General features: G+C 42.4%; 1 protein-coding gene across 1 annotated transcript in view; it reads left to right on the forward strand.

Annotated features, from left to right (window-relative positions):
* The window catches only part of LOC147019257 (aldehyde dehydrogenase, mitochondrial-like), a 59218-nt gene that overhangs the window by 8157 nt on the left and 23849 nt on the right, over positions 1–27212 (forward strand). The window contains exons 2-6 of the mRNA XM_085899596.1: positions 5907–6011; positions 6162–6302; positions 14410–14489; positions 18312–18423; positions 20984–21112. Coding sequence (XP_085755722.1) covers positions 5907–6011; positions 6162–6302; positions 14410–14489; positions 18312–18423; positions 20984–21112 — 567 coding nt within the window. The remainder of the gene's footprint in view (positions 1–5906; positions 6012–6161; positions 6303–14409; positions 14490–18311; positions 18424–20983; positions 21113–27212) is intronic.

The raw sequence follows: 27212 nt of genomic DNA on the forward strand, positions 1-27212 counted from the left end.
GGCGGCGCCACCTTGCAACTTGCAGGACTTGAAGGATCTGCTCTGAATGTTTTGGTGCCAGATACCACAGGACACCTTCAGGGGGCTTGTTGAGTCCATGCCTCGGCGGGTCGGCACTGTTTTGGTGCCACGTGGAGCACCACCAACAGCCTATTTGGCAGGTGGTCATAATGTTTTGGCGCGTGTGTGTGTGTGTGTGTGTGTGTGTGTGTGTGTGTGTGTGTGTGAGTGTGTGTGTGTGTGTGTGTGTGTGTGTGTGTGTGTGTGTGTGTGTGTGTGTGTGTGTGTGTGTGTGTGTGTGTGTGTGTGTGTGTGTGTGTGTGTATATGTATATATATATATATATATATATATATATATATATATATATATAAAAAATACACACACACTGTTATGGCCTGGAGTTCGAGGTTCGCCATGAGGGGAAGCGCTCTAGTTCCTTCTGAACACCCGTCCTGGGGTCCCCAGCCATGTATAACTACACGCATTGCAAATTAACCACAAATGCCGATTGGTACCACTAATACTGGCACAGTGTTGTCAACACTATGCATTTTACCATTTCCGGTGAATTCACAATATCAAGGGGGGCCATGCCCTTGATGTGTACTTGCTTTATCTTACCTGATCAGGTGCAGCGCAGCAGAGCTGCCAAGTATGCACCAGCTAATGTGGAGAGCCAATCGGTGGGGTAGAACTTCCCGCTACCACTTTGTGTGGACTACAATGGACCAATGGAGGAAAAGATGCTACAAACTTGGTACATTCACAAGAATAAGCAAGTTTATTTCTGAGGTTTTTCAAAAAGATTGAGACAACTTTGACTTCCTGCCATTTCTTTGTTTTTTGACCGATACCGTTTTCCTTTTCAGGGTTTGGTGGTATTATTGTGCTATTTGTTCCCTGGGATTTTAGCTCCGTATCTCAACTATGCCAACGACAGTAAAGCAGAAGACAAAAGTCGTGGTTTTGTGGTATGAGACTAAATCATATGTAGACACCCGCCAGAAAATGGTGTTGTAGTTGTTGATGGCACTGTTGCCCTTGCTCTGGTTGTGAACTATACCCTTGTGCTCAAAATGTGTCAATACGTTGAATGGCACAATTTGTGGGTCCATCACGTGTTCTGAGGTTGTATTCCGGACAGAACCTACAGCCGATGTCTACATATGATTTAGTTTCACACCACGGAGCCACCACTTTTGTTTTCTGCTTCATTGTCAATAGCATAGTTGAGCAATGGAGCTAGAAATCGCAGCGAACAAACACCATGATAACACCACCAAACCTTGAAATGGAAAACGGGATAGGTCAAAAAACAAAGAAATGGCAGGAAGTCAAAGTTGTATCAATCTTTTTGAAACACCCTGCACAGCAAGGGTGAGGAAAGTTACGTTGATGGAAAGCAATGGACTTTATACAAAAGGAAATACGTGTAGCAGAGAAAGCAAGGATTGGTGAAGTGCGGCAAGAGACAGTGCAGAGTTACACCGATCATAAAACTTTTACGATCTTAACAAGAAAAAGAGCAATCGGAGATTGCAGACTCTCACCAGGACTTCTTTTGTGTGGCGTTTGTGTACTGGTGTGTTACATAATTAATGAGACATAATTAGAACTGACACTTTATAACTACTATACTGACAGTGATGGCAGAGGTACCAAGACGTCCTGCTTTGATGCATCCCCACTTTAATCAGACACCTGACCATGACCCATGACTTTTATTTTATTTTTTTATTATTCATAATTCAATTTAATTGAGAATGGGATTAAAAAAATTCAATTCAAATCAAATGGAAGACCAAATCGGTACAGTCCTGCATCGGACGAATCAGAAGGAACCCAAACAAGCATAAAGAAATGATGAAGTCATCAGGAGAAACCTAGATAGGATTAGCATTTCAGCAACTACTCCTCTACCCTCAAACCCATCCAGGTACAGTCAAGTGAGCCTTCTTTAAAAAATAAATAAATGAAAAAGAACTATCAATTTTTTTAAATAATTCTGGCTGCCAGACCATGCATCTGATCAATTTCAAATTTAAAACATGTATTCCCCATCACTATTTGATCATAAATGTGAAGTTTCACTTTAGTTGATTAAGCGGTTCCAGAGAAAACATTATATAATATTTTCTTCCATCCAATATGGCTGCCAAACCATGTGACCAATCAATTATTCCTGAACAATCTTGTACACCCATGGCTTGGGGAACATTTGTGTGAAGTTTCCCTCGATCTGTCCAGCCGTTCTGGAGAAGATTTTCGTAGGTTTTGGGGTAAATCCAATTTGGCTACCAAAGCATGTGACTGATGATGTCGTATGTGTGAACCTTTTGTTCTTCATGGATGGGTGGTCATAAGTATACAGTTTTTTGCCCCCGTCTCTTCAGCCACTTTTCAGAGAAGATTTTTGAAGGTTATTTATTTATTTTTTATTCAATGTGACTTCCAAATCACGTGACATGATGTCATCAATTTTTTTTCTGTGGACCATATTATCCTGAGATGAATCTTAACAGTTTTCATACTGATCAGATGTAGTATCTACATATGCAATTATGATGTCATAACTAAGGCACCTCTGATGTCAAAAAAAATCGCACTTTTTTTTCCTCATGAGGAGTTCTTGCCATGTGCCAAGTTTCAACTTTTTCCTTGGTTCGACTTCAGAGATAGAGGTCCGAAGTTTTTCCGTTTTTCCAACATTTTCCAACCAGTGGTTTAAATTTCGTCTCAATCCAACAAGCGGTTGCGGAGAAAAACATGAAAGTTCTGTGCGGACAAACAAACAAATGAAATTGCTCGTTGAGCAAGGAATTGCCGGAATAATTTTGTCATATCTCCATGATCTCTGAAAAAAACAAAAACCTGGAAATCAATTTGGTTCTTGTAAGTCGATAGTGCTACTGTTTAATGAGTTATAGCACTTATTTGAATCATGATCATAACTCGGAAGTCAATCGAACTTGAAATGGCGTTTTTATCGCAATTTGAAATTTTTGACCCAACCCCCCTGACATTCGACCCCCGATCGCTAAGAAGGGTGTTGGTGTGACACCCCCAATGAGACATATGGTTGGATGCAGAATTGGAAGATGCACATTTTGGATTTGGTTTGAAGTCGATACGACCATTTTAGCGGACGTTATTGCGAAAATAAGAATTTCGGTTTTTCGGTGACCTTGACCTTGGCCTTTGACCTAGATTCACCAAAAATGACAAGTGTCTCAGTTGGACCATGGCCGACGTCTGTACCCAGTTTGGTCATGATCGCTGAAACGGTGTGGCTTCTACAGGGTAAACAAACGCACAAACAAACAGACAGACACATACAGAATGACACACACATCCGACCAACATAATTGCCGAAATCCGAAGGATTCCGGCAATTAACAAACAGACCCAAACGCAAAGCCCCTCCCTTGGCGAGAGTAATCATGCGAACGAAATATGTGCCATCAGAATGAGACGGGAACGGACGGAACAATTGCGACGTCCTTTTTTTTGTTTCTTTTGTTGTTGTTAAAGAATGCGTGGTTGATGGACCAACGCAAACCCACTCGCAAAGAAGGGGGGGGGGGGGGGAATTTGAGGGTGTCTGTGGTGCATGGTCGGAGGGAGGAATGGTGAGGGGTGTGGTTATATGCAGGTGAAGTGTAGAGAGGAAGGTGCAAAGATGTCAATCGTGTGTGTGTGTGTGTGTGTGTGTGTGTGTGTGTGTGTGTGTGTGTGTGTGTGTGTGTGTGTGTGTGTGTGTGTGTGTGTGTGTGTGTGTGTGTGTGTGTGTGTGGTTGGTTGGAAACTAAGCAAAGAACATGTGAAAAGATAGCATTGGTATCTTCTGCTATTAGGCTGAAACTTTGGGCCTCTCATTCTCACCGCAGGCAGATCGGTGGTCTTTCTGTCTTTTACTGTCTCCTCTCCAGTATTGCCCTCCCCCTCCCACCCAGCGCTGTCTGTGATACCAACAGTGGTCCGATACCAACTGTCCCTCACCCCCCATATTTCCACAGGGTGCTCAAGGTCCACCAGCAACCCTCTTCTGGTAGAAGTACCAAAATCATGAATCACTGCTCACCTTCACTCTTTCATTCCTCTTTTTCCCTGCCTTTGGAATAAACTCTCTCACTGTTCAATCCCAATCTTCCCTCCAAGCCTTCAAAACAGTTGTTCACCACCACCTCTTATCTTCCCCCATCCAAATCCTCAATCTTTTCTACCCCTGTTAATCCACCCCAAACCTACATCCTTCAAATTCCCTACTTTCCTTCCTGAAAGTCCCCATAATGTCCATCTTGTATTCCCCATGTTCCCCACCCCATCCCTCTCCCTTCCACAGATCTCCTAATGTCTCTGTTCCCCACTGTTTTGTCCTCTTTCTCCCGCCATCTTTGTTTCATGCCCCCCTTGCTGTGCGTTGTGTGTTAGCTCTCACATGAGCCTCGACAAGGTGTACAAAAAAAGCTAGGCCATGTGTAAAGCGAAGTCCTATTTTGTTACATTTGTGAAGGAGCTAATACACATTATCACGCATGTTTGGGAAGGTTATTAATCATGGGAATCCTTACTTCCTCAATTGTTTGTGTTGCTAAACAAGGATGCCATCTGAGCTTAGAACCCTTATTATCATACTTGCAAATACAACCAATCGCTTTGCTAACAGGAATATGAAGGGGGAAGAGAGAGAGAGAGAGAGAGAGAGAGAGAGAGAGAGAGAGAGAGAGAGAGAGAGAGAGAGAGAGAGAGAGAGAGAGAGAGAGAGAGAGAGAGAGAGAGAGAGAGAGGGAGAGAGAGAGAGAGAGAGAGAGAGAGAGAGAGAGAGAGAGAGAGAGAGAGAGAGAGAGAGAGAAGGGGTGGGGGGAGCTCAGAGGCTTGAGAATGGTGGGGGGGGGGGTGAGAGCGAGGATGGGGGTGGGAGTGGGGTGGGGAGAGCGACTCTTCACAAAATGTCGCTATTCACTCTGGGAGAAGGGTTGGAGTAAGGAGGAGAGGGGGGGAGTGGGGAAGTTGGGGTGGTTTGAGGGGAGGGGTTCTTGACTTGTGTTGGGTTGCGGCATTTGTGGAGAAAAGGGGGTGGGGGGTCAGTACAGGATTGAACGAAATGGGGTATGTTAATACAGCATGCGGAGACCACCAGGAGATGCTCATGGGGAGTGGAGTGGAGAGGGGAGGGGTAATAGTGAGGGGAAGAGAATGTGGTGTGAGGGGAAAAGAAGAGAAGGAAAGGCAGTATGAGCAGAAGGGAAGGCAGCATGTGGGGTGAGGAAGAGAAGGGAAATGAAGTGCACCCAAACGGCAACATTTTCTTTTTAACCATCAGGTTCTATATAAAACCAGGCGGGAGCATTGAAACCCACACAATCTACCTGGCAAAGGCCTGCCTGCATGCTCGCACATGCAGCGACCTTTGCACCCCTCCGGTCGGCTCACTGAATCTAATTAATGCGTGCAACCCCATGAGGAAATGGTTTTCAATTCAAAACTAAACCGTCAGTCCTCAACAGAGGAGGAGGTGTGTGGGAGAGAGGACAAGGGTGGGAGATCGAGGGATAGGGATGGGTGAGTAAGGACAGACACATGCACACACACCCAGACGCAGACACACACGCACACACACACACACACCCAGACGCAGACACGCGCGCGCGCGCACACACACACACACACACACACACACACACACACACACACACACACACACACACACACACACACACACACACACACACACACACACACACACACACACACACACTCAGACATTTATTAGTAGAGATAAAGCTGCATTAATGGTGTATAAGCATTGCAACACAATCTTTCCCTTTGTTGCTGTAGTTGAAGGTTCAAATTTCAGAATCCATGTCAACTTGTTGTTTCTCCTCTGTTATCCTTGTTATCAGCTGTTTATTGACAATGAATGGACTGATCCAGAGAGCGGACGTACCTTCTCGACATTGAACCCCTCCACAGGTGAAACCATTTCACAGGTTTCAGAAGCTGATAAGGTTGGACTCTCTTTCACATTCCGCATTGTCTCCCTTCATTGGCCTTTCATCACATTCTGCATTGTTTATCTCGTACAATAATTAAACTTTTATCACTAATATTAGGGTTGCTGCCCTTTCCTTTTCTGCTTTGTTCATTATCCTTTACAGGTTGATGTAGATCGCGCTGTCAAGGCTGCCAGCCGTGCATTCCTTCCTGGATCACCATGGCGACGGATGGATGCCTCCGCCCGCTCGCAGTTGATGCTGCGTCTCGCCGACCTCATTGAGAGGGATGGCCATTACCTGGCGGTGACTTTCCGTGCATGCATTACCTGCCCATGCTTGAATGCACAGCTCAGAGTCATAGCGGAATCTCATTGAATGAAGAACATTAAAAGTATCGAGGACGAATTTGACCGTTGTTCAAAACATTGTTTACCACCACCATATCTGTTTGTAAAATATTTAATTAACCGTGGTACCCTCACCGATAAGGTTATTTCCTCCCCTGCCCCCCCAAAAAACCCACATGTAATTATACCAAAGGCTAAGACATGTATTAGTAAAATTTTAATTTTTTTTTTTCCTTCTACGTCACCAGACTCGTGGTTAGTGTCCGCTCTGAGTGTGGGAAGTCGGTGATTCGAACCTGGGTCATACTAAAGACTTTAAACATGGGACATGTTACTTCCTTGCTTGATGCTCAGCATTTACGAAGGATTGAGCATGGACAAAAGACTTTGGGTTGGTAACTATTGTGCAGGCTTTGATGGGCCGAAAACCTGCCTCTTGCATTGGAAGCTCCTTTGGGAATAGTGAGGGTTTTTTTGTTTATTTATTTATTACTGACAAAATCTAAAGATTTCGTAAGTATATTGATCACTTCCGTTTGTGTTTGTTACTTACGAACTCTAAAGATTTCGTAAGTATATTGATGACTTCCGTTTGTTTGTTTGTTTGTTTGTAGGCATGATAACTCGAGAACGGAAGAAGCTACCAATGTCAAATTACACCACGTGATTCAGGAGGCTGATGGCTAGTACTGCTTAGTTTTTGGTCAAAATCGGTCAAAGGTCAAGGTCACAGTGAGGTCAAATATTCGATTTTTGATGGTTTGGTACAGATAACTCGAACGGAAGAAGCTACCAATGTCAAATTACACCACGTGATTCAGGAGGGTCATGGCAAGTGCTGATTAGATTTTGGTCAAAATCGGTCAAAGATCAAGGTCACAGTGAGGTCAAACATTCGATTTTTGATGGTTTGATACAGAATCATCGTAGAAACCTCTGGTTTGCGTCGCTACCTTCTCGAGAGACAGCTTTTATTAGACAAGGTCAGAGGTCAAGTTGACGATTTCGTAAGTACCAGTCTATGACTGCTTGTTTGTTTGTTTGTAGGCACGATAACTCGAACGGAAGGAGCTACCAATGTCAAATTACACCACATGATTCAGGAGGGTGATGGTAAGTGCTGATTAGATTTTGGTCAAAATCGGTCAAAGGTCAAGGTCACAGTGAGGTCAAACATCCAAAAAATGATAACTCGAGAACGGAAGAAGCTACCAATGTCAAATTACACCACGTGATTCAGGAGGGTGGTGGCTTGCGCTTATTAGATTTTGGTCAAAATCGGTCAAAGGTCAAGGTCACAGTGAGGTCAAACATCCAAAACATTCGATTTCTGATGGTTTGGTACAGAATCATCGATGAAACTTCTGGTATGGTTTGCGTCGCTACCTTCTCTCGAGACAGCTTTTATGAGACAAGGTCAGAGGTCAAGTTGACGATTTTGTAAGTACCAGTCTATGACTGCTTGTTTGTTACTTACGAAATCTAAAGATTTCGTAAGTATATTGATGCCTTCCGTTTCTGTTTGTTTGTTTGTTTGTTTGTTTGTTTGTAGGCACGACAACTCGAGAACGGAAGGAGCTACCAATGTCAAATTACACCACGTGATTCAGGAGGCTGATGGCTAGTACTGCTTAGTTTTTGGTCAAAATCGGTCAAAGGTCAAGGTCACAGTGAGGTCAAATATTCGATTTTTGATGGTTTGGTACAGATAACTCGAACGGAAGAAGCTACCAATGTCAAATTACACCACGTGATTCAGGAGGGTGATGGCTAGTGCTGATTAGATTTTGGTCAAAATCGGTCAAAGGTCAAGGTCACAGTGAGGTCAAACATCCAAAACATTCGATTTTTGATGGTTTGATACAGAATCATCGTAGAAACTTCTGGTTTGCGTTGCTACCTTCTCGAGAGACAGCTTTTATTAGACAAGGTTAGAGGTCAAGTTGACGATTTCGTAAGTACCAGTCTATGACTGCTTGTTTGTTGCTTACGAAATCTAAAGATTTCGTTAGTATATTGATGCCTTCCGTTTCTGTTTGTTTGTTACTTACGAAATCTAAAGATTTCGTAAGTATATTGATGCCTTCCGTTTGTTTGTTTGTTTGTCGGCACGATAACTCGAGAACAGAAGAAGCTACAAATGTCAAATTAAACCACGTGATTCAGGAGGGTGATGGCTCGTGCTGATTAGATTTTGGTCAAAATCGGTCAAAGGTCAAGGTCACAGTGAGGTCAAACATCCAAAACATTCGATTTTTGATGGTTTGGTACAGAATCATCGTAGAAACTTCTGGTTTGCGTCGCTACCTTCTCGAGAGACAGCTTTTATTAGACAAGGTCAGAGGTCAAGTTGACGATTTCGTAAGTACCAGTCTATGACTGCTTGTTTGTTTGTTTGTTTGTAGGCACAATAACTCGAGAACGGAAGGAGCTACCAATGTCAAATTACACCACGTGATTCAGGAGGGTGATGGTAAGTGCTGCTTAGATTTTGGTCAAAATCGGTCAAAGGTCAAGGTCACAGTGAGGTCAAACATCCAAAACATTCGATTTCTGATGGTTTGGTACAGAATCATCGATGAAACTTCTGGTATGGTTTGCGTCGCTACCTTCTCTCGAGACAGCTTTTATTAGACAAGGTCAGAGGTCAAGTTGACGATTTCGTAAGTGCCAGTCTATGACTGCTTGTTTGTTACTTACGAAATCTTTACATTTCGTAAGTATATTGATGCCTTCCGTTTCTGTTTGTTTGTCACTTAGGAAATCTAAAGATTTCGTAAGTATATTGATGCCCTCCGTTTCTGTTTGTTTGTTTGTTTGTTATCTTGCCAAAACGAAGTTTTTGCAAGATATGTTAGTCAGCTTGTATGTTTTTTTTGTTTGTTTGTTTGTCTGTAATCACGTATAAAAAATTCTGCAGAGCACAGTTATCATCGGAAATTTTTGTAACTTCGCATATCAGAGGCCTATAGAGGTCCCTTTTAGTGCCCAAAATTTTGAAGGTCAAGGTCAAAGGTCAAGGTCACTTTGGCGCAAATCAGGGAAGTCGACGAAACCCTTATTTTTTGAGTAATTTTGATCGGATCGTCTTCAAACTTCATGGTAATATAGTTCATGGTCTGGCGCTCAGCTGATTAATTTTTGGTGGCGATTGGCCTTGACCTTCATTTGTTTTGTTTTTTTGTTTGTTTGTTTTTGTTTTTGGTCTGTAATCACATATAAATCACTCTGCAGAGCACAGTTGTCATTGGAAATTTTTGTAACTTCGCTATCAGAGGCCTCTCGAGGTCCCTTTCAGCGCATAAAATTTTGAAGGTGAAGGTCAAAGGTCAAGGTCACTTTGTCGCAAATCAGGGGAGTCGACGAAACCCTTATTTTTTGAATAATTTTGATCGGATCGTCTTCAAACTTCATGGGAATATAGTTCATGGTCTGGTGCTCAGCTGATTAATTTTTGGTGGCGATTGGCCTTGACCTTCATGGTTAGCACCTGAGGTCAAACATATTTGACCCCAAGGTCAAATTTTCAAGTTTTAGGAACCATATCGTGTAGTCCCTCAAATTGAACACCTCGATGAGTGCTTTCTAGATATGTCAAGCTTGAGACATTATGACGTCATTTGGTGACGTTGTGAGGCAAACATATTTTTCATGGTTACTCTGTAGAACGATTCTCATCGGAATCTCTCGTAGGCAGATATTCCTCAAGGAGTCGCTCCTGGTGGATAGCAGCTCTGTTCACCTCAGTGTGACCTTAAAGAAGTCACACGTGGTCACCTTTTGGCAAGATACGGGTCACCCTGCGGGTGACATTGGTTTATTTTTTTTGTTTGTTTGTTTGTCTGTAATCACGAATAAAAAATTCTGCAGAGCACAGTTATCATTGGAAATTTTTGTAACTTCGCATATCAGAGGCCTATCGAGGTCCCTTTCAGCGCATAAAATTTTGAAGGTCAAGGGCAAAGGTCAAGGTCACTTTGTCGCAAATCAGGGGAGTCGACGAAACGCTTTTTTGAGTAATTTTGATCGGATAGTCTTCAAACTTCATGGGAATATAGTTCATGGTCTGGTGCTCAGCTGATTAATTTTTGGTGGCGATTGGCCTTGACCTTCATGGTTAGCACCGAAGGTCAAACATATTTGACCCCAAGGTCAAATTTTCAAGTTTTAGGAACCATATCGTGTGGTACTTCAAATTGAACACCTCGATGAGTGCTTTCTAGATATGTCAAGCTTGAGACATGATGACGTCATTTGGTGACGTTATGAGGCAAACACATATTTTTCATGGTTACTCTGTGGAACGATTCTCATCGGAATCTCTCGTAGGCAGATATTCCTCAAGGAGTCGCTCCTGGTGGATACCACCTCTGTTCACCTCAGTGTGACCTTAAAGAAGTCACACGTGGTCACCTTTTGGCAAGATACGGGTCACCCTGCGGGTGACATTGGTTTATTTGTTTGTTTGTTTGTAGGCACGATAACTCGAGAACGGAAGAAGCTACCAATGTCAAATTACACCACATGATTCAGGAGGTTGATGGCTAGTGCTGATTAGATTTTGGTCAAAATCGGTCAAAGGTCAAGGTCACAGTGAGGTCAAACATAATTCCGTAAATGCACGTGGAGAAATGGAGTATTTTTGCTTCGCTCGACGTAACGAGTTCGTTTTCACTTCGATTTTAATTTTGTCTTCGGTTTTTGCGATCGCTTCGGACGCTTAAAACTCGGTTGTCGAAATTCTGATAAAAATCGGATGTTTTGGAGACGTTTTAAGATTGTGTAAAAAATATTTCACGCGACGCGTCACGGGTCGTCCCATGATGCAGTGCGCTCGAGCAGACGCGTCGTTGAGTGACGTTAAGGTTTTGCGTGGAGAAATGGAGATTTTTGATTCGCTCGACATTTCGAGTTCGTTTTAACTTCGATTTTAATTTTGTCTTCGGTTTTTGAGATCGCTTAGGACGCTTAAAACTCGGTTGTCGAAATTCTGGTAAAAATCGGATGTTTTGGAGACGTTTTAAGATTGTGTAAAAAATATTTCACGCGACGCGTCACGGGTCGTCCCATGATGCAGTGCGCTCGAGCAGATGCGTCGTTGAGTCACGTAAAGGTTTTGCGTGTGCGCGCTGACGGTGTTTTCGATAAAGATGGTGTTTAAAAGTCATTTTTTTTTATCCCAATAAAGGTTATCGTCGCATGCCTGACTCGCTAAGCCGTCGGATTATGTAAAGATTGTTGGTGGATGGCCGAATATTACGGTTTTGTGACTTTGATAAAATAATATAAAATAATTGCGTGGAGAAATGGAGATTTTTGCTTCGGTCGTTGTTACGATTTTTGATGGTTTGGTACAGAGTCGTCGTAGAAACTTCTGGTTTGCATCGCTACCTTCTCTGGAGACAGCTTTTATTAGACAAGGTCAGAAGTCAAGTTGACGATTTCGTAAGTACCAGTCTATGACTGCTTGTTTGTTTGTTTGTAGGCAAGATAACTCGAGAACGGAAGAAGCTACCAATGTCAATTACACCACGTGATTCAGGAGGGTGATGGCTCGTGCTGATTAGATTTTGGTCAAAATCGGTCAAAGATCAAGGTCACCGTGAGGTCAAAAATTCAATTTTTGATGATTTGGAACAGAATCATGGTAGAAACTTCTGGTTTGCGTCGCTACCTTCTCCAGAGACAGCTTTTATTAGACAAGGTCAGAGGTCAAGTTGACGATTTCGTAAGTACCAGTCTATGACTGCTTGTTTATTTGTTTGTAGGCACGATAACTCGAGAACGGAAGAAGCTACCAATGTCAAATTACACCACGTGATTCAGGAGGGTGATGGCTAGTGCTGATTAGATTTTGGTCAAAGTGAGGTCAAACATAATTCCGTAAATTAATGTGGAGAAATGGAGTATTTTTCCTTCGCTCGACGTTACGAGTTCGTTTTAACTTTTATTTTAATTTTGTCTTCGGTTTTTGCGATTGCTTTGGACGCTTAAAACTCGGTTGTCGAAATTCTGGTAAAAATCGGATGTTTTGGAGACGTTTTAAGATTGTATAAAAAATATTTCACTCGACGCGTCACGGGTCGTCCCATGATGCGGTGCGCTCGAGCAGACGCGTCGTTGAGTCACGTTAAAGATTTCCGTGTGTGCTGACGGTGTTTTCGATAAAGATGGTATTTAGAAGTCATTTTTTATCCCAATAAAGATTATCGTCGCATGCCTGACTCGCGTAGCCATCGGATTATGGAAAGATTGTTGGTGGATGGCTGAATATTACGGTTTTGTGACTTTCATAAAATAATATTGAATAATTGCGTGGAGAAATGGAGAATTTTTGCTTCGGTCGACGTTACGATTTTTGATGGTTTGGTATAGAATCATCGTAGAAACTTCTGGTTTGCGTCGCTACCTTCTCTTGAGACAGCTTTTATTAGACAAGGTCAGAGGTCAAGTTGACGATTTCGTAAGTACCAGTCTATGACTGCTTGTTTGTTTGTTTGTAGGCACGATAACTCGAGAATGGAAGAAGCTACCAATGTCAAATTACACCACGTGATTCAGGACGGTGATGGCTCGCGTTGCTTAGATTTTGGTCAAAATCGGTCAAAGGTCAAGGTCACAGTGAGGTCAAACATAATTTCTTAAATTAATGTGGAGAAATGGAGTATTTTTGCTTCGCTCGACGTTACGAGTTCGATTTAACTTCGATTTTAATTTTGTCTTCGGTTTTTGCGATCGCTTTGGACGCTTAAAACTCGGTTGTCAAAATTCTGGTAAAAATCGGATGTTTTGGAGACGTTTTAAGATTGTATAAAAAATATTTCACTCGACGCGTCACGGGTCGTCCCATGATGCAGTGTGCTTGAGCAGACGCGTCATTGAGTCACGTATGGTTTTGCGTGTGCGCGCTGACTGTGTTTTCGATAAAGATGGTGTTTAAAAGTCATTTTTTTATTGTCAAATTCAGGTTGATAACCCAATCAAGGTTATCGTCGCATGCCTGACTCGCTAAGCCGTGGGATTATGCAAAGATTGTTAGTGGATGGCTGAATATTATGGTTTTGTGACTTTGATAAAATAATCTAAAATAATTGCGTGGAGAAATGGAGATTTTTGCTTCGGTCGACGTGACGATTTTTGATGGTTTGGTACAGAATCAACATAGAAACTTCTGGTTTTCGTCGCTACCTTCTCTGGAGACAGCATTTATTAGACAAGGTCAGAGGTCAAGTTGACGATTTCGTTCGTACCAGTCTATGACTGCTTGTTTATTTATTTATTTAAAGATTCTTTGTACAACTTTAGCCTGGATGGCAGACTTTACACACATTTATTAGACGCTCCTGTATCGCTGTATGTTCCCTGTACATCTCAACTCTGAATGGTAGACATGGAGCATGTTTCTTCGACGTTTCTTCATCCCGGTACGTTCTCTGTATAATCTTAGCCCCAAATTTCAGACATTATAACATTTAAGAAACCTTCCTTCATCCCTGTACTTTCCCTGTACATCTTCTATTTTGAAAAGGAGATGTGTGTGCGTGTCTCTGTCATACTTATTCTTAAGGATTCCTGCTGTCTTCGAGTAATAAATATAAAAAATCCATCGTACCGTTAGAAAACTAAAACTCCTCGAAATGCAACAACCAGCCCCTTGCACTGAAACAAAACAAATATCGGAAGTTTATTTCTTCACAGTACAAAGAGGGCAGCGTGGGGTTTAACCAGTCAGCTTCAAGACCACAAATAGTGCCTCCTACCCTATTTTTGGTAGCCTGCAGATACATTTTAACGAGCTTAAACCACCCGGGTTTGAAATCGGCATTGTTCCTCTCCCAAGCAGATAGCCATTCAAAAATATTGAAGTTCGAACAAGCTGTTCATAAGACCCATTTCTTGCGTGCATGTGCTTGTGTGCTTGTTTGTAAATCACGCATGATCATGGCTTGTAAACCTTGAGGAATACTTTTGTTCTGGTTCACTTTCTCTTTCTTCCTTCTTCTGCCTTCTTATTCAGAATGTACGTCTGACTTTTTTTTTTGTTTTTTATTCCTCCTTCACAGTCTCTTGAGACCCTGGATAATGGCAAGCCGTACACTGTGTCCTACGCAGTGGACATCAACATGGTGCTCAAGTGCTTACGGTATTATCTGAGTCAGCTTGGCCTTGGATTTTTTTTTCATCGAAGCCTCTGCTCTATTACATTTTGTACAAAAGGATTTCAGAATTCAGAATAGTGTTACAACAGTTGGCATTTTGTTGACTTTTTTTTTTGCAGCTTCTTCACTTTGCTTGAGCATCGCTGGGGTCGGTTTCATCCTGTAATTTGCATTCACATTCCTTTAAAAACAAGGACAAATGTGTCCAGAGCCACGTCATAAAGGTTTTGTCTTCACCAGAAGAACAACAACAACAACAACGCAGAGCTCTCTTCGAGCCAGCGTTCGCAACGCGACGCCGCTAATAAAAAAAAAAATATATATATAAATAATAACTTCCGATATTTCGTCACGTGCCTTGATGGAGCCAATAGCGAGACCCGTCATGGAGGCTCCTCGTTCATGACGAGAAAATAGTGTATTTATGAAATTACAACACATTAAATGGAATAATCTTTAAATAGTAACGTGAACTTTTCGAAACTTTAAAGCAAATGTCCGAATATATTTAAAAGTTCATGATAGACGCTCTCAAAAGGCACCGTCTATGTGAGGATGTGTACAGGTGTTTAGTATTTAAGGAGATCTGTATTCTGTATATAAAAGAGCCGAGTCCTAAAGGTTTTGTCTTCACCAGAAGAAGAAGAACAACAACAACAACAACAACAACAACGACAACAACAACAACAACGCGGAGCTCTCTTAGAGCCACGTTCGCTACGCGAGACTCGGCAAAAAATATCTTGTACAAAAAGTTTCTGGTCATGGAAGAGCAAGATGAGAGTATATGGCAATGCACTGCCAGTGGGGCAACACAGACTCTAGAACCAAGGGAGTGAATGACGAGGGATGAGAGAGAAGCAAACATTGCAACCAGCTTGTGAAAGGGGTGGGTTTTGGGTGTGGAGGGTTAATAGAGGTAGAAAAGATCATAGGTAGGGATGGAGGATGACCTGAGCGTGGAGATGCACAACCAACTTTTGAAGCACTGAGGTGAAGATATAATTGAACAGACTGAGAAAAGAAACTTCAGAAGCACTGGAAAAGAAGAATGAAGTCGAGGTGAGTTGGCAAACTTGGATTTTGGGAGTTGAACGATGGTGGTTACTGGAAGAATGTGTGTGTCCTGGAGGAGCTCGTGATGGTCGGGGGATGTAAGGATTGAGGAATTTGAGGGAGCAAGACAGGAAAAGACGTGTGGCATAAAATAACGGTCACAAACTTTTCTGAGATGAGAGATCAGCAGGCTTTGTACTTCTGCTTCTTTGTTGGAGATGCCATTGATGTTGAGAGCTTGGGATTCGACAGAATCTTTGAGGAACAGGTTATGAAGCAGCATCTCCAGCTCCTTGGGGGAGAGAGGGAACTGCAGAGCAATATAGACGAAAGCCTTGTATGTCATGTAAGGTTCAGATTTATCAATAAAGGACTTTGCAGAACAGAAAATGCCCAGTCTGCAGCCGTTGCTGTAACTCCAGGACTAACTTTGATATTTGGTCTGCCCAGGAGGAGCCATGACTGCTGGTGAGCTCCAGAAGTTGAAGACACTGAACCCCTTCCAGTGGTTGCATTGTCATTGATAAGTGACAAGTGTGTGTCCACTCTCGGGAGAGCCAGAAAAGAACATCTGTTCAACATCAAGATTTAACTTTAAAGCATCTCCTTCTAAAGCTTGGTAGCACCTTGTCAAGTCTTTGTCTGGTGTATACTCCCCATCCATCCCTTTCCTCTCTTCAAATGGCACGACAGCCAACTCCGCCCGTGAGAAGGCCGAATGCCTCAATTCTGTTTGCTTCCAAATATTGTGTCCCCAACCCCTCGCTCTCTGTACCCACCCTACCCAGTCACATCCAATTGCTCTGGACTTTGTGTCATTTGCACCCAAGAAAGTGGAGAAGTTACTGGCAACTCTTAATTCCGATTCTGCTACTGGACTGGGCGGAATCAGCTCACGTGTCTTTGAAAACCTGCCTTGCTGCTCTTGCACCCGATCCTTGCCCCCATTTACTCTACCATCTGCTTAGAAATCGGCCATCATCACTGCATTGCATAACTGGAGTGCATATTTTGTTCATTCTGAACAAAAATACCTGCATCGTTAACTGGCACATGACTATTATGGACCACTGCTATTATAGCCCATCCATGCACCCTATTATGTCACATAGTTTCTTGGCATGGGTTATGAATATCATAAATTAAATTCTTCACCCACATTGGGTCATAGATCAAATGTATGAAGTGTAAGCTTTTTCGGATAAAGATTTCAATCAACCAATTATGGCTGTTATGCCACGTCACTGTTGATGTCATCATTATCACCCTTATTCCCCATGGGAGTTGATGAATTACGCCAAGGTTCAATTTTTTTCGTTCAGCTGTTTCAGAGAAAATTATGTCCAAATTGTTTCCCATATCCAGCATGGCTGCCATACCATGTGTCCTATGATGTCAGAGTTGGCAATAAAATATTCTCCATCGGGATTTCCTCCGATGTTTTAAGTTTCACATCGATCGGACAAGCAGTTGCAGAGAAAGTCATTTTTAAAGCGAAAATATATAGACTCAGACAGACAGACAGACACATTGCAATGGTCTCTCATCCTCTTTTGGTTGAAACTAAAAATGTGCAAAAACGGATCCCTTTAATGACCGAGCAAAGTCAAACAGTGTTAAGACATTTTGCCTTGTTTTGAGCGGAATCTGCAGTGAAGCCATTTGAGATGATAGAGGGAATAAAAGAGGAGCAAGTACCAGAGACTGATTGGTGAAGACACTCTCAGGACTTTGTGAAGTGAGAGATTAAAGAGCCGGATGACATATTTTATGGATTTCATGAGGATGACAATTCACTTGTTGTGAGTCTTGCTCAATGACCAGGCTTGTCCTCGGTCCGGTTGTCCTTCCATGATGAGAAAGAAAGCTGCTTGATTGCAACTGCCACACCACAGGATTGTGTGGTTGTTTTTTTGTGTTTTTTTTGTTTGTTTGTTGTTAAGGTATTCCCAGGTGGAGTCAATACAAGATGCAGAGAAGGAAGTAACAGTCTTCCAAATACCTGGAAGGTGGCCTATGATGAAGGACAGGCCAAAGAGGAAAAGCCAGAGCATGGGCACTGATCATGCCATCTTGGCCCATTGTCGAGGAATTGTCCGTTGACTCAATTTGACTGGCCTATTGAGTCCACTGCAGGATGATAGCCTCAACCTGATCCTTTCTGTTGTATTGTGCAATTTGAGTCCATTGTACTCCAGTACATTTTTCTTTATCTCATTTTTCCATGTTGGATATTTGGTAACCAGTCATTATCAGGACCCTCTGGCTGCTCTCTCCTTAACCTGAGCACTCCCATAATAATCAGTCATTTGAGAGCTACTGGTCACTGAGGGCCATTTGTTTAGATTGTGACGTCATGACATTTGATTCAATGAGATGGTAACTTTTGGAAGTTTGGTTTGTTTATCCTCCTGCTCACTTCTCGATACACGTCCCACTCTAACTTGAGAGCTCTTTGTTTTGATAGTTATCAAATTTCTGGTACCTACTCTATGGATGTTCTGCTGCTTTGGTTTGGAATGTAGATATTTGTTTGTTGTACCTCTTGCATATTTGTTGACAGCAGTTTTTCTCTCCAAGGTTTGTGGCCTTGTTTCCTCCTTGACATTCAATCCAATTTTCGACACTCGTTAAAATTGGTCAACCGATAACTATATTCGGTGTCGTGATTTCATGGACTGTATTTGCAAAGAAATGCATTTTCTTCTGCCAGATATTTTTGACTATTTATTCAACCTTTTGTACTGTAGGTACTATGCTGGCTGGGCAGACAAAATCCATGGACAGACCATCCCGATCGATGGATCATTCATGTGCTACACACGGCGGGAGCCTGTTGGTGTCTGCGGGCAAATCATTCCGGTGGGTTTGGTTTTGGGATTGGTAAAGTGGATGCGATAGAAGGTGGGGATTTGACTCGAGATGTTCTACAAGGTTTTGAGGGGGGAAAAGTTTGGTATTTTGAAGATGTTTTGAACAATGAAAGTAATCTATTTGTGAAAATTCTCAAAATGCTGTGGGGCCATTCTTTGCATATTTGCAAACGGGTTGATGTTTATAATGTCATGCTGATTATGTGAGCAACGCATCCAGCAGGATAAAACAGCCTGCCTTAAAAATAGAATAAAAAAAATATATATAAATAAACTTATTTCCTTTTTTGTTTACAAAATGTAGGTTCACGGAAGTGATATTGTGAACAAGACAGTTTTGGGGGTCCTCTTGCCTCGACTGGGAGAGGATAGGAAAGTATTCTGTTTATAGCAATACGTTGACGACGCGTATGAAGGAAATACGAAAGCCATGTATCATGGCGGCCTTATATGCCACATGTAGAGGTAGAGTGCTTGGCAAGCAGAGCAGGATGCTAGATTGTGTGGAATGCCCGATATATTGCCAGGGAGGTGGTTCTGACCTCTTGTATGGGATTTTGTGCTTGACCATTGTTGAGAGAGAAGCAATAGTATGTCCAAAGTTGAGTGACCTGAAGAAAATCCAAAATGATTGTTAGAGATCAGGCTGTGTGGGGGTGGTGGGCTTGGGATCTCAGGGTCCTGAGTTAAAATCTCGCTCAGCCATTTAATTAATACCAGGTGGGGTTAACTCGGCCAGTCGTCCTTCTGAGGTCGGCAGAATGAGTGCCAGCTTGCTGGGATGATTGAGATCAGCGCAGACATAGGATCATTAGAGCGGAGTTTGAAACGGTGAGAATAGTGTCATCTAGGCATGTCGTCGATGCAGGTTTGAAGCTGGATGCATCTTTCTCAGGTGATAAAAAAAACAGTCCAGTAGCAGTGGGTACAAGTGAATAATGTTGGGACAGAGCAGGAATGTATTGGTTGGGAACACGAGATTTGGAGGCAAACCATGAGTTGAGCCATTCTATCTTGTCTCGGGGAGAGGGAGCATACCCTTAATTGACGGTGGTGGAGGTCATGGGGAAATGGTTGGTTTCTCCCCTTCTTGGCCATGCCCAGGAGCATTATTTAATTCTGTCCGATCAGAGCAAAGTAAACATCTGGGGGAAATGGGTGCCTCGGTGGAATTTTCCAGGGGATCCCTCCCATCTTTATCCTCATCCTGAAGGTACCAGCCAATCAAGGGTTGTTGCCAGCCAGTTTTCCCCACTGCTCAGAAGTGCGGTTCCGTTCTTTGAATCTCCGTTCAGTTCTCAGGCATTCTCCTTACCCGGCCTCCTTGCTCGGATTTACCTTATGAGGGCCACAAGTACAACAAATCCCGCCCATTTAAAGCATAAAGTTATTTTGCGGATCAAATTTAAATTTGATACATCCTTAACCTGAATGTTGATTATAAGGAATAGAATAAGGAATATTTTAGTTTTTAATGGAAAATTTGTAATTTTGACCGATGACCATGACCCCAAAAACTTCGGACCCTACCGATCTTCACAAATATGCATTTTCACTATAGGAATGGGTAGCATTATAAGTGACAAACAGAATAAGGTTCACTATAAGCTTAGTTTGAAGTAAATCAGATCAGTTTTGACGAAGTTATGAGCGAAAAACGATTTTGATCTTTTCGTGACCTTGACCTTTGATCCAATTGGACCCAAAAGTTAATGGGGTCGTCCAAGGTTCATTGCCCACCTGTGGATTAAATTTGATAGCGTTTGCTAAAGCCGTTTTGCCGTAAACTGGCTAACAGACAGACAGACAAACAAACAGACAAACAAACCGGACGATTACAATATCCCGCTCCCTCCCTCCGGGGGGCGGGATAATAAACAAACAAAGACAGAAAGGGGTGAAAACATAACCCCTTCACCTTTGGTGGCAGAGGTAATTAACCCTATTTTGACACGTAAGGGATACAGCCTGTTCCCTCCCGCACAGAATAACATGGACCCCTTACTGCCAACTAAATGAATGGAATGCTTACATGTGGGGTTCTTCTAAATCACCTGACATAAATATATAAATTTCCATGAAAAATTAATAAACGAGTAATAGTGGTCTCATGGTTGGGATTCGGTACCTTCACCGCCATAGCCCGGGTTAGATTCCAAGTCATGGAAGTCCGCTCCTTTACCAGACTCAGTGGCATATTGATTAGAGCGAGTCTGGGAGGTCAGTGGTTTGAACCCTGGCTGAGTCGTAACAAAGATTAAAAAAAAACAGAAGTACATGCTGCTTCCTTGCATGATGCTCAGAATTTAAAAGGATAGAGCACAGACAAACAGCCATAAGTTGGTAACCATAGCACAGGCTTTGATGGGCCGAAGGGCCTCCTCCTGTGTTGAAGTTGCTTGTAAGAGAACTATTATTATATTAACACTTTCCTAACACCTAATGACAATCATGGATTATCTCAAAATATTTTTTAACATTAACTTTCTCACTTTTTCTTCTCTTTCTTTTCACCCGCTTCCACTCTTTCCATCCAAATGTACCTGCAGTGGAATTTCCCTCTGCTTATGCTTGCGTGGAAGTTGGGCCCAGCACTGGCCGCGGGAAACACCGTCGTACTCAAGGTGGCCGAGCAGACACCCCTGACTGCTCTACACGTGGCAAGTCTCATTAAAGAGGTATGTGAGAGGGGAATGAGATGAGGGAAACAAACGTTGTCAACTTTCCCATTTATTGAATTTGTTCATCTAATACAAGTACGTATTTTTTGCCAATGCCATCGAGAGTCCACTTACCACCTGATTATCCCCATGCTTCTTGAAAAATATGTGGGGGGGGATAATTTAATTGTCTGCCTGTGTCTGTCTCTCTTTGTCTCTGTCTTTGTCCATCCATCTGTAAATGCATCACGCTGTCTTATAACTAAACGATATGCCATCGTAACACCAAACTTGGGAGTTGTGATCACCACATAGCCCAAAGGTGCAGGAGCAGTATCATATTTGGCTCTCCCCACTGGCGCAGGGTCAAAAAGTCAAATACCAAAAAATGCAATTGTGGGCACATTTTAAAACATTTTTCAATGAAACTTTGTGTATGCAATCAACATTGAGGGGACACATGAAATATGTACGTTTTTTTAATTTTATTTTAATTTTTTGTTCTTTTGGATCTGACCTTTTGGATCTGGATCTGTTCTTTTGGTTCATGCTGCGAAGTGGTGGGATTTATGGTTACAGGTCGAAACAGGAAAAATAAATTTTTAACTCAAAATTTTATATTGTGTCATTCGTGGTGGAACTTTATGGCATCTTTCAACTTTGCTTTTGGTGGGAAGCGTGCCGATTTGTGATGGCGTGCCATCGACTTCGCACTAGTTCAGATTTATTTACTCAACTAGCAAATACAACCCGTTGCTTCGCTGACGGGGGGAGGGGGGTGTATTAGGGAGGAAAGGGAGAGAGAGGAGAGAGGGAGTGGAAGCTAGGAAAAGGAGGAAGAGCAAGGAAGGAGGGAGGGGGGGGTGAGGTGGGGTGAGGTGGGGGAGAGCTATGCCTCACCAAACATTGCTTTACAAGGAATTACGGTGCAGGAGGAGGCCATCCAGCCCAGCATGCCTGCACCACACTAATACCACATTTAATCAATCCGTTGATACACCTTCCTTTCGTGTGCAGCCTTTTGGCTGCTACACTGGTACTCATTTCACCAACCTCAGAAGGATGACAGGTTCAGTCAACCCACTGGTGTTAATTCAGTGGATAAAGGGGCTTGAACTCAGGACCCTAGGATCCCAAGCCACCCCCTAACCATGAAGCCAACACCAGAGAGGGAGGTGTGTGTGTGTGTGTGTGTGTGTGTGTGTGTGTGTGTTTTTTGTAAGTAAAATAAAATAAAACACCATGTCAGAACAGCTGTACACACAACGACACAACAGAGCTCATAAAGTAATCTGCAAAAACGTTGATGTCCCAGTTCCAGAAAATTTGTGAGAAAATGAACCATAAGCATTCACTGAAAACATGGAAGTTCCACTGAAATACGAACTAATGATCCCATCGAGCGTGAACATCGAAAACAAAGCGTTGCGACCAAATATCATACTTGGGTACAAAAAAAGAAGAAAGCATTGCTTATTGAGGTGTTATTACCAGTGATTTTTGGACTAAACAATGCAGAAATCAAGAAAATGACCAACCACCAAGACCTCAAGAATGAAATGTGAAGATCCTGGAAGTGAAAGAATGCCAGTGTTGTACTAGTGATAGCTTGACCTACAGGAATGATGACAAAGAACCTCAGAGATATTAAACATAGGGGCAAACCTGGTAGTGGCTGGGTAAGATAATCAGGCAAGCACTGGTCGGCATGGATGACCCACAAAATATACTATAGTGTAGGGCCATGTGTAATCCTGTATTTTTTCTTTGCCACCTGCTGTTTCTAATGTTTTTCATGTTCTATGGACATCCTTCTAACAAAACAACGATGTTGGGAAGTTTTAATTTTATTATTTTTATGAATTTTAGACCCAATTTTGATATGACCCTAAATTAGCCAAAAAAATGTTTACTTTTTTTTAATTTTTTTTTTTTTGTACATAAATATAGCATGTGACACCTCAAAATGAGCCTCTCAGTGACTACAAACACATGAGCATACTATTTTAGACATTTGATATAGATTTTAAGGCATTGTTAGCTTCTTCTTCTTCTTTCGGCTGCTCCCGTTAGGGGTTGCCACAGCGGATCATCCGTATGATCCGCATAGAGATTTGGCACATGTTTTACGCCGGATGCCCTTCCTGACGCAACCCTGGTCGCCTCTTACGACACAGGGATATGGTACACCTATTTTAACCGGGGTATACACCGGCCCAGTATACTGGTACTCATTTCGCCGACCTCGGAAGGATGACAGGCTGAGTCAACCCCCTGGTGTATTAATTCAGTGGCCCAATGGGGCTTGAACTCAGGACCTTTTGGATCCCAAGCCGCTGCCCTAACCACTGCGCCAACACCAGGCTCTTAAGGCATTGTTAGCATACATAGATAAATATGCTTTGCTTGGGTGTTATGTAAACTTACTAACATCACTAACAATAAGCTGTATAATGTGGAATCATATACATATATCAAGTTAATATAATTATATGCTCATTGTTTGCTGGACCATATAGGCCAGCTTCAATCCAGCTATCATCAATGCCACTATTTTCGATGACACTTCCAACTGCACGTCGGGCACACAGCACTGTATGGAATTCCCTTACACGAAGAATACATTTGCTTTCGCCATCTGCTGTCAGTGATTGAAGCTTCAATGCACGCATATATATTGATCCATGTCCAATGTTATAATTGTTTTGCGTTCTGGGCCTACAACCTCAGCACTGATGTGCTGTGCTTTCTGCAAAACTGTGAGGAGAGTTTGCCATTCATGGGCAGGGGAGGCCACAAGAGGCAACACGTGTACGTTTGTAAGCGGTCTTTCATCATGGCATTACCAGAGAGTTATATGCTGCCCAGGTGGGAACAGCATTGGCATTGTTTGATGTGGGGTTTGTGGTACTTGTTTGTCGTTGGAGACTACGACACAGAATCCAGAGTGTGTCCTCCTTTTTAGGGCTCTCAATAGCTTCTTGATATTCCCCAGGTCTAAAGTGTTGGTATTTTGGACTAACAGCTGGCTTCGGATTGCCTTTTATATTGCATGGGACTAGGTCTGTGACTGTACTTGGTATGTCTTTCAGTGATTTCCTGGTAGCTGGCGATTTCAGGCACAAGCTTGCATTGACTGGGTGGGCTTCACTATCTTCCTCCTGGAAAACAACCACAACTGTACCATGCAAAGTATTCTTTCCATCAGGCGTGTCTTCCGAAAAGTCAACATTATCGACAGCAAAGAACACAAATTTGCCTTTTTTAAGACCTGGTGGAATAGATACACCACCCGTTGAGGCCATGCGTTGTATTACAGCTTCGGCTAGTTGTGTTTCCACTCGCAATATTCTTGCATAAGGCACACTGACACTGTTTGCATGAAAGTAATCAACTTGCTGCTTGCTTCGAGTTGCTGAGTGAACTTTGAGTCCAACTCCTAGAACATGTGGGTTTTCTGCACGACGTCTGAAATCTACTAATTCAGTACTCTTCGGTACATATGATACCTGCCAAGGAGATTTCATTTCATACATGATGGTCTGTGAAATATTTCCTGATACCCTATGCAATATACTGGACCGAATGTCACGAGCATTGGTATCTAGGTCTGTTTTTGGACCTTCCAGTCGCCACCTCAGAAGGTTATAGAGCAAGGAGGGAACATGTCCATTGCCCAGAGACCCATCAAATTGCCATGCAATTTTCCTGCTGTGGAGTACATGCCGTCGTATGATTTTGGCACAGTTGAATACAGTCTGTGTATCTTTATTCATATCAGTTTCAGCAGCTGCTGCCTGACCAACTGCCTTGTCCTTTCATGGCTTTGGAACATATCATCTCTGGACAATTCTTGCGTGGTTGACTGAACACCACATGTTATATATTCTCCTGTATCTTGGACTTCAATTTGTTGAGTGTTATGTTCATATCAACTAACCCATGCAATTCTAGGATGTCTTTGTATGCATCATGCAGTTTATCCATTGGTGTTATTTGTCCATCTGACAAAACAGTCGTTACCATATTGTGAAATTCGATATCAGCAGCTACTTGTTTTTCAGACTGTTTGAGTCTGAAGGCGCTGTCACACCTTGACGATTTAGCCAGCGTATGCCTGACGTATGAAAAATTTGGCTAAAACGCTGGCACACGTCGAATACGTTATGGGTAAGTTTGTATACGTTAAGAACACGCTGAAAAACACTGCCATACATCGTAGTACGCTGGCTTTAATCGTTGTACTTTGTGGTTGTCCTCAAATTTTTGCATGCTTGAAATTTTACGACGTATGCTAGCGTATGACTCACACGTTCCGCTACGCTGGCCATAAGTTGTAGGCATGATATGCGATCGTTGACACACGTTACTTGTAAGTTATTCATAAGTCGAAACAGGTCGAGGTAATGTTTAGCGTACCCGAAACTTATTTCTAACCTATGAGTAACGTGTTGTAGGCACGTTATGCGATCGTTGACACACGTCGACACACGTTACTTGTATGTTACTCATAAGTCAAAACACGTCAAGGTAATGGTTAGCGTCAGTGTTGCAGACTCCCTGGTTTGTTTGTTTGTTTTTCTTCGGTATGACGGTGATGTTGACACTTCAATTTCTAGTGCGGTTAAAATATAATATTATTAAAAGGCTGCCGCTCAATGATTTAAATCATAACCGCACTAGAAATCGAAGTGTCAACATCACCGTCATACTGAAGAAGAAGAAAAAATTAATAAAAAAATAAAACCAGGGAGTCTGGAACACTGACGCTTACCATTACCTTGACTTGTTTCGTCTTATGAGTAACTTACAAGTAACGTGTGTCAACGATCGCATATCGTGACTACAACCTATTACCAGCGTATGCGGAACTTGTGAGCCGTACGTCGTAAAATTTTCACCATGCTTGAAATTTCACGACGTACGAGACGTACCACGAAATATGACAGCGTACTTCATCGTTTTTCAGCGTGCTCTTAACGTATACACAACTTACCCATACTGTATTCGACGTGTGCCAGCGTTTTAGACACATTTTTCATACGTCGGCATACGCTGGCTAAATCGTCAAGGTGTGACTGCGATGTTGACACTTCCAATTTCCAGGCGGTTATGATTTAAATCGGCGTGCGGCAGGTTTTTAACAGAGAACGCCACGAGTTCGTCAGCGATACGTGCAGCGCGCTATGCCTAAGTTAAACTATCGTTGGGCATAGGTTGTGAATGCCGACAACAGGCGAAGCATTCGTTGGTATAAGTTATCTATAAGACAACGAAACGTTCTGTGCCTGTTACTAATATGTTATGCATACGACCAACACGTTATGAATACGACCAAAAATTAAAAAAAAAACATCAAAATTTCAGCGTACGCCAACGTTTTACATACATTTTTAGACGTTGCCATTGCTGGCTAAAACGTCAAGGTATGACAGCGCCTTGAGTTCAGGTTTCACGGTTGTATTTTTTCGCTTTGCATCTCGAAGGCATGTTGTGTGATATTTCAGATCAATTGCCCGTGCATCATACAGATTGATCGGTTGTAATCTGACTTTCCAGTCATTATTGTCACTACTTGCAACAACATCATTTATCTCCTTGCCCATATTAAATGAACAGGCATCATGTAGCTGCCCATTGGTATCATCCTTATCACAAAAGAAGCATAGTTCCTTGTCATAGGATTTTGCAGATGATCTTGTAAATCGTTCTGAGCTGGAAGACTGTCCCTCACTTGTACATGTAGCTTCTTTAGGTTTATCTGCAGTCTGCTTTTTTGATGGCCGTCCTCCTTTGCTACGCTTTGTGATTAGGCTTGCATCACCTAGTGCCACACTTTTGTCATACCTTTTTTTTGCACCATCCAACATTTTTGAACTGACTGTGTCTCTGTAGCAGTTTCTGTGCCATGAAGCACCCCATTGTTTCAGCTGTTCTGCTGTAACACGAACTCGTCTGTTGCTGATTGATAGACATTCTGGATCTTGGTAACTGGCCCATTTCTGTATATGGTCAAAAAGGCTTTCATAAGACTCATCTTCAGGGTTTGTTACCAGATCTCCAGTTGCATTTTGGCACCTAATGCACAGTTTATAATCAATAGGTTCACATTTCTGCT

Source organism: Eptatretus burgeri, chromosome 10, assembly GCF_056783735.1.
Source record: "Eptatretus burgeri isolate ZD-2024b chromosome 10, Ebu_testis_v1, whole genome shotgun sequence".
Classification (NCBI taxonomy): domain Eukaryota; kingdom Metazoa; phylum Chordata; class Myxini; order Myxiniformes; family Myxinidae; genus Eptatretus; species Eptatretus burgeri.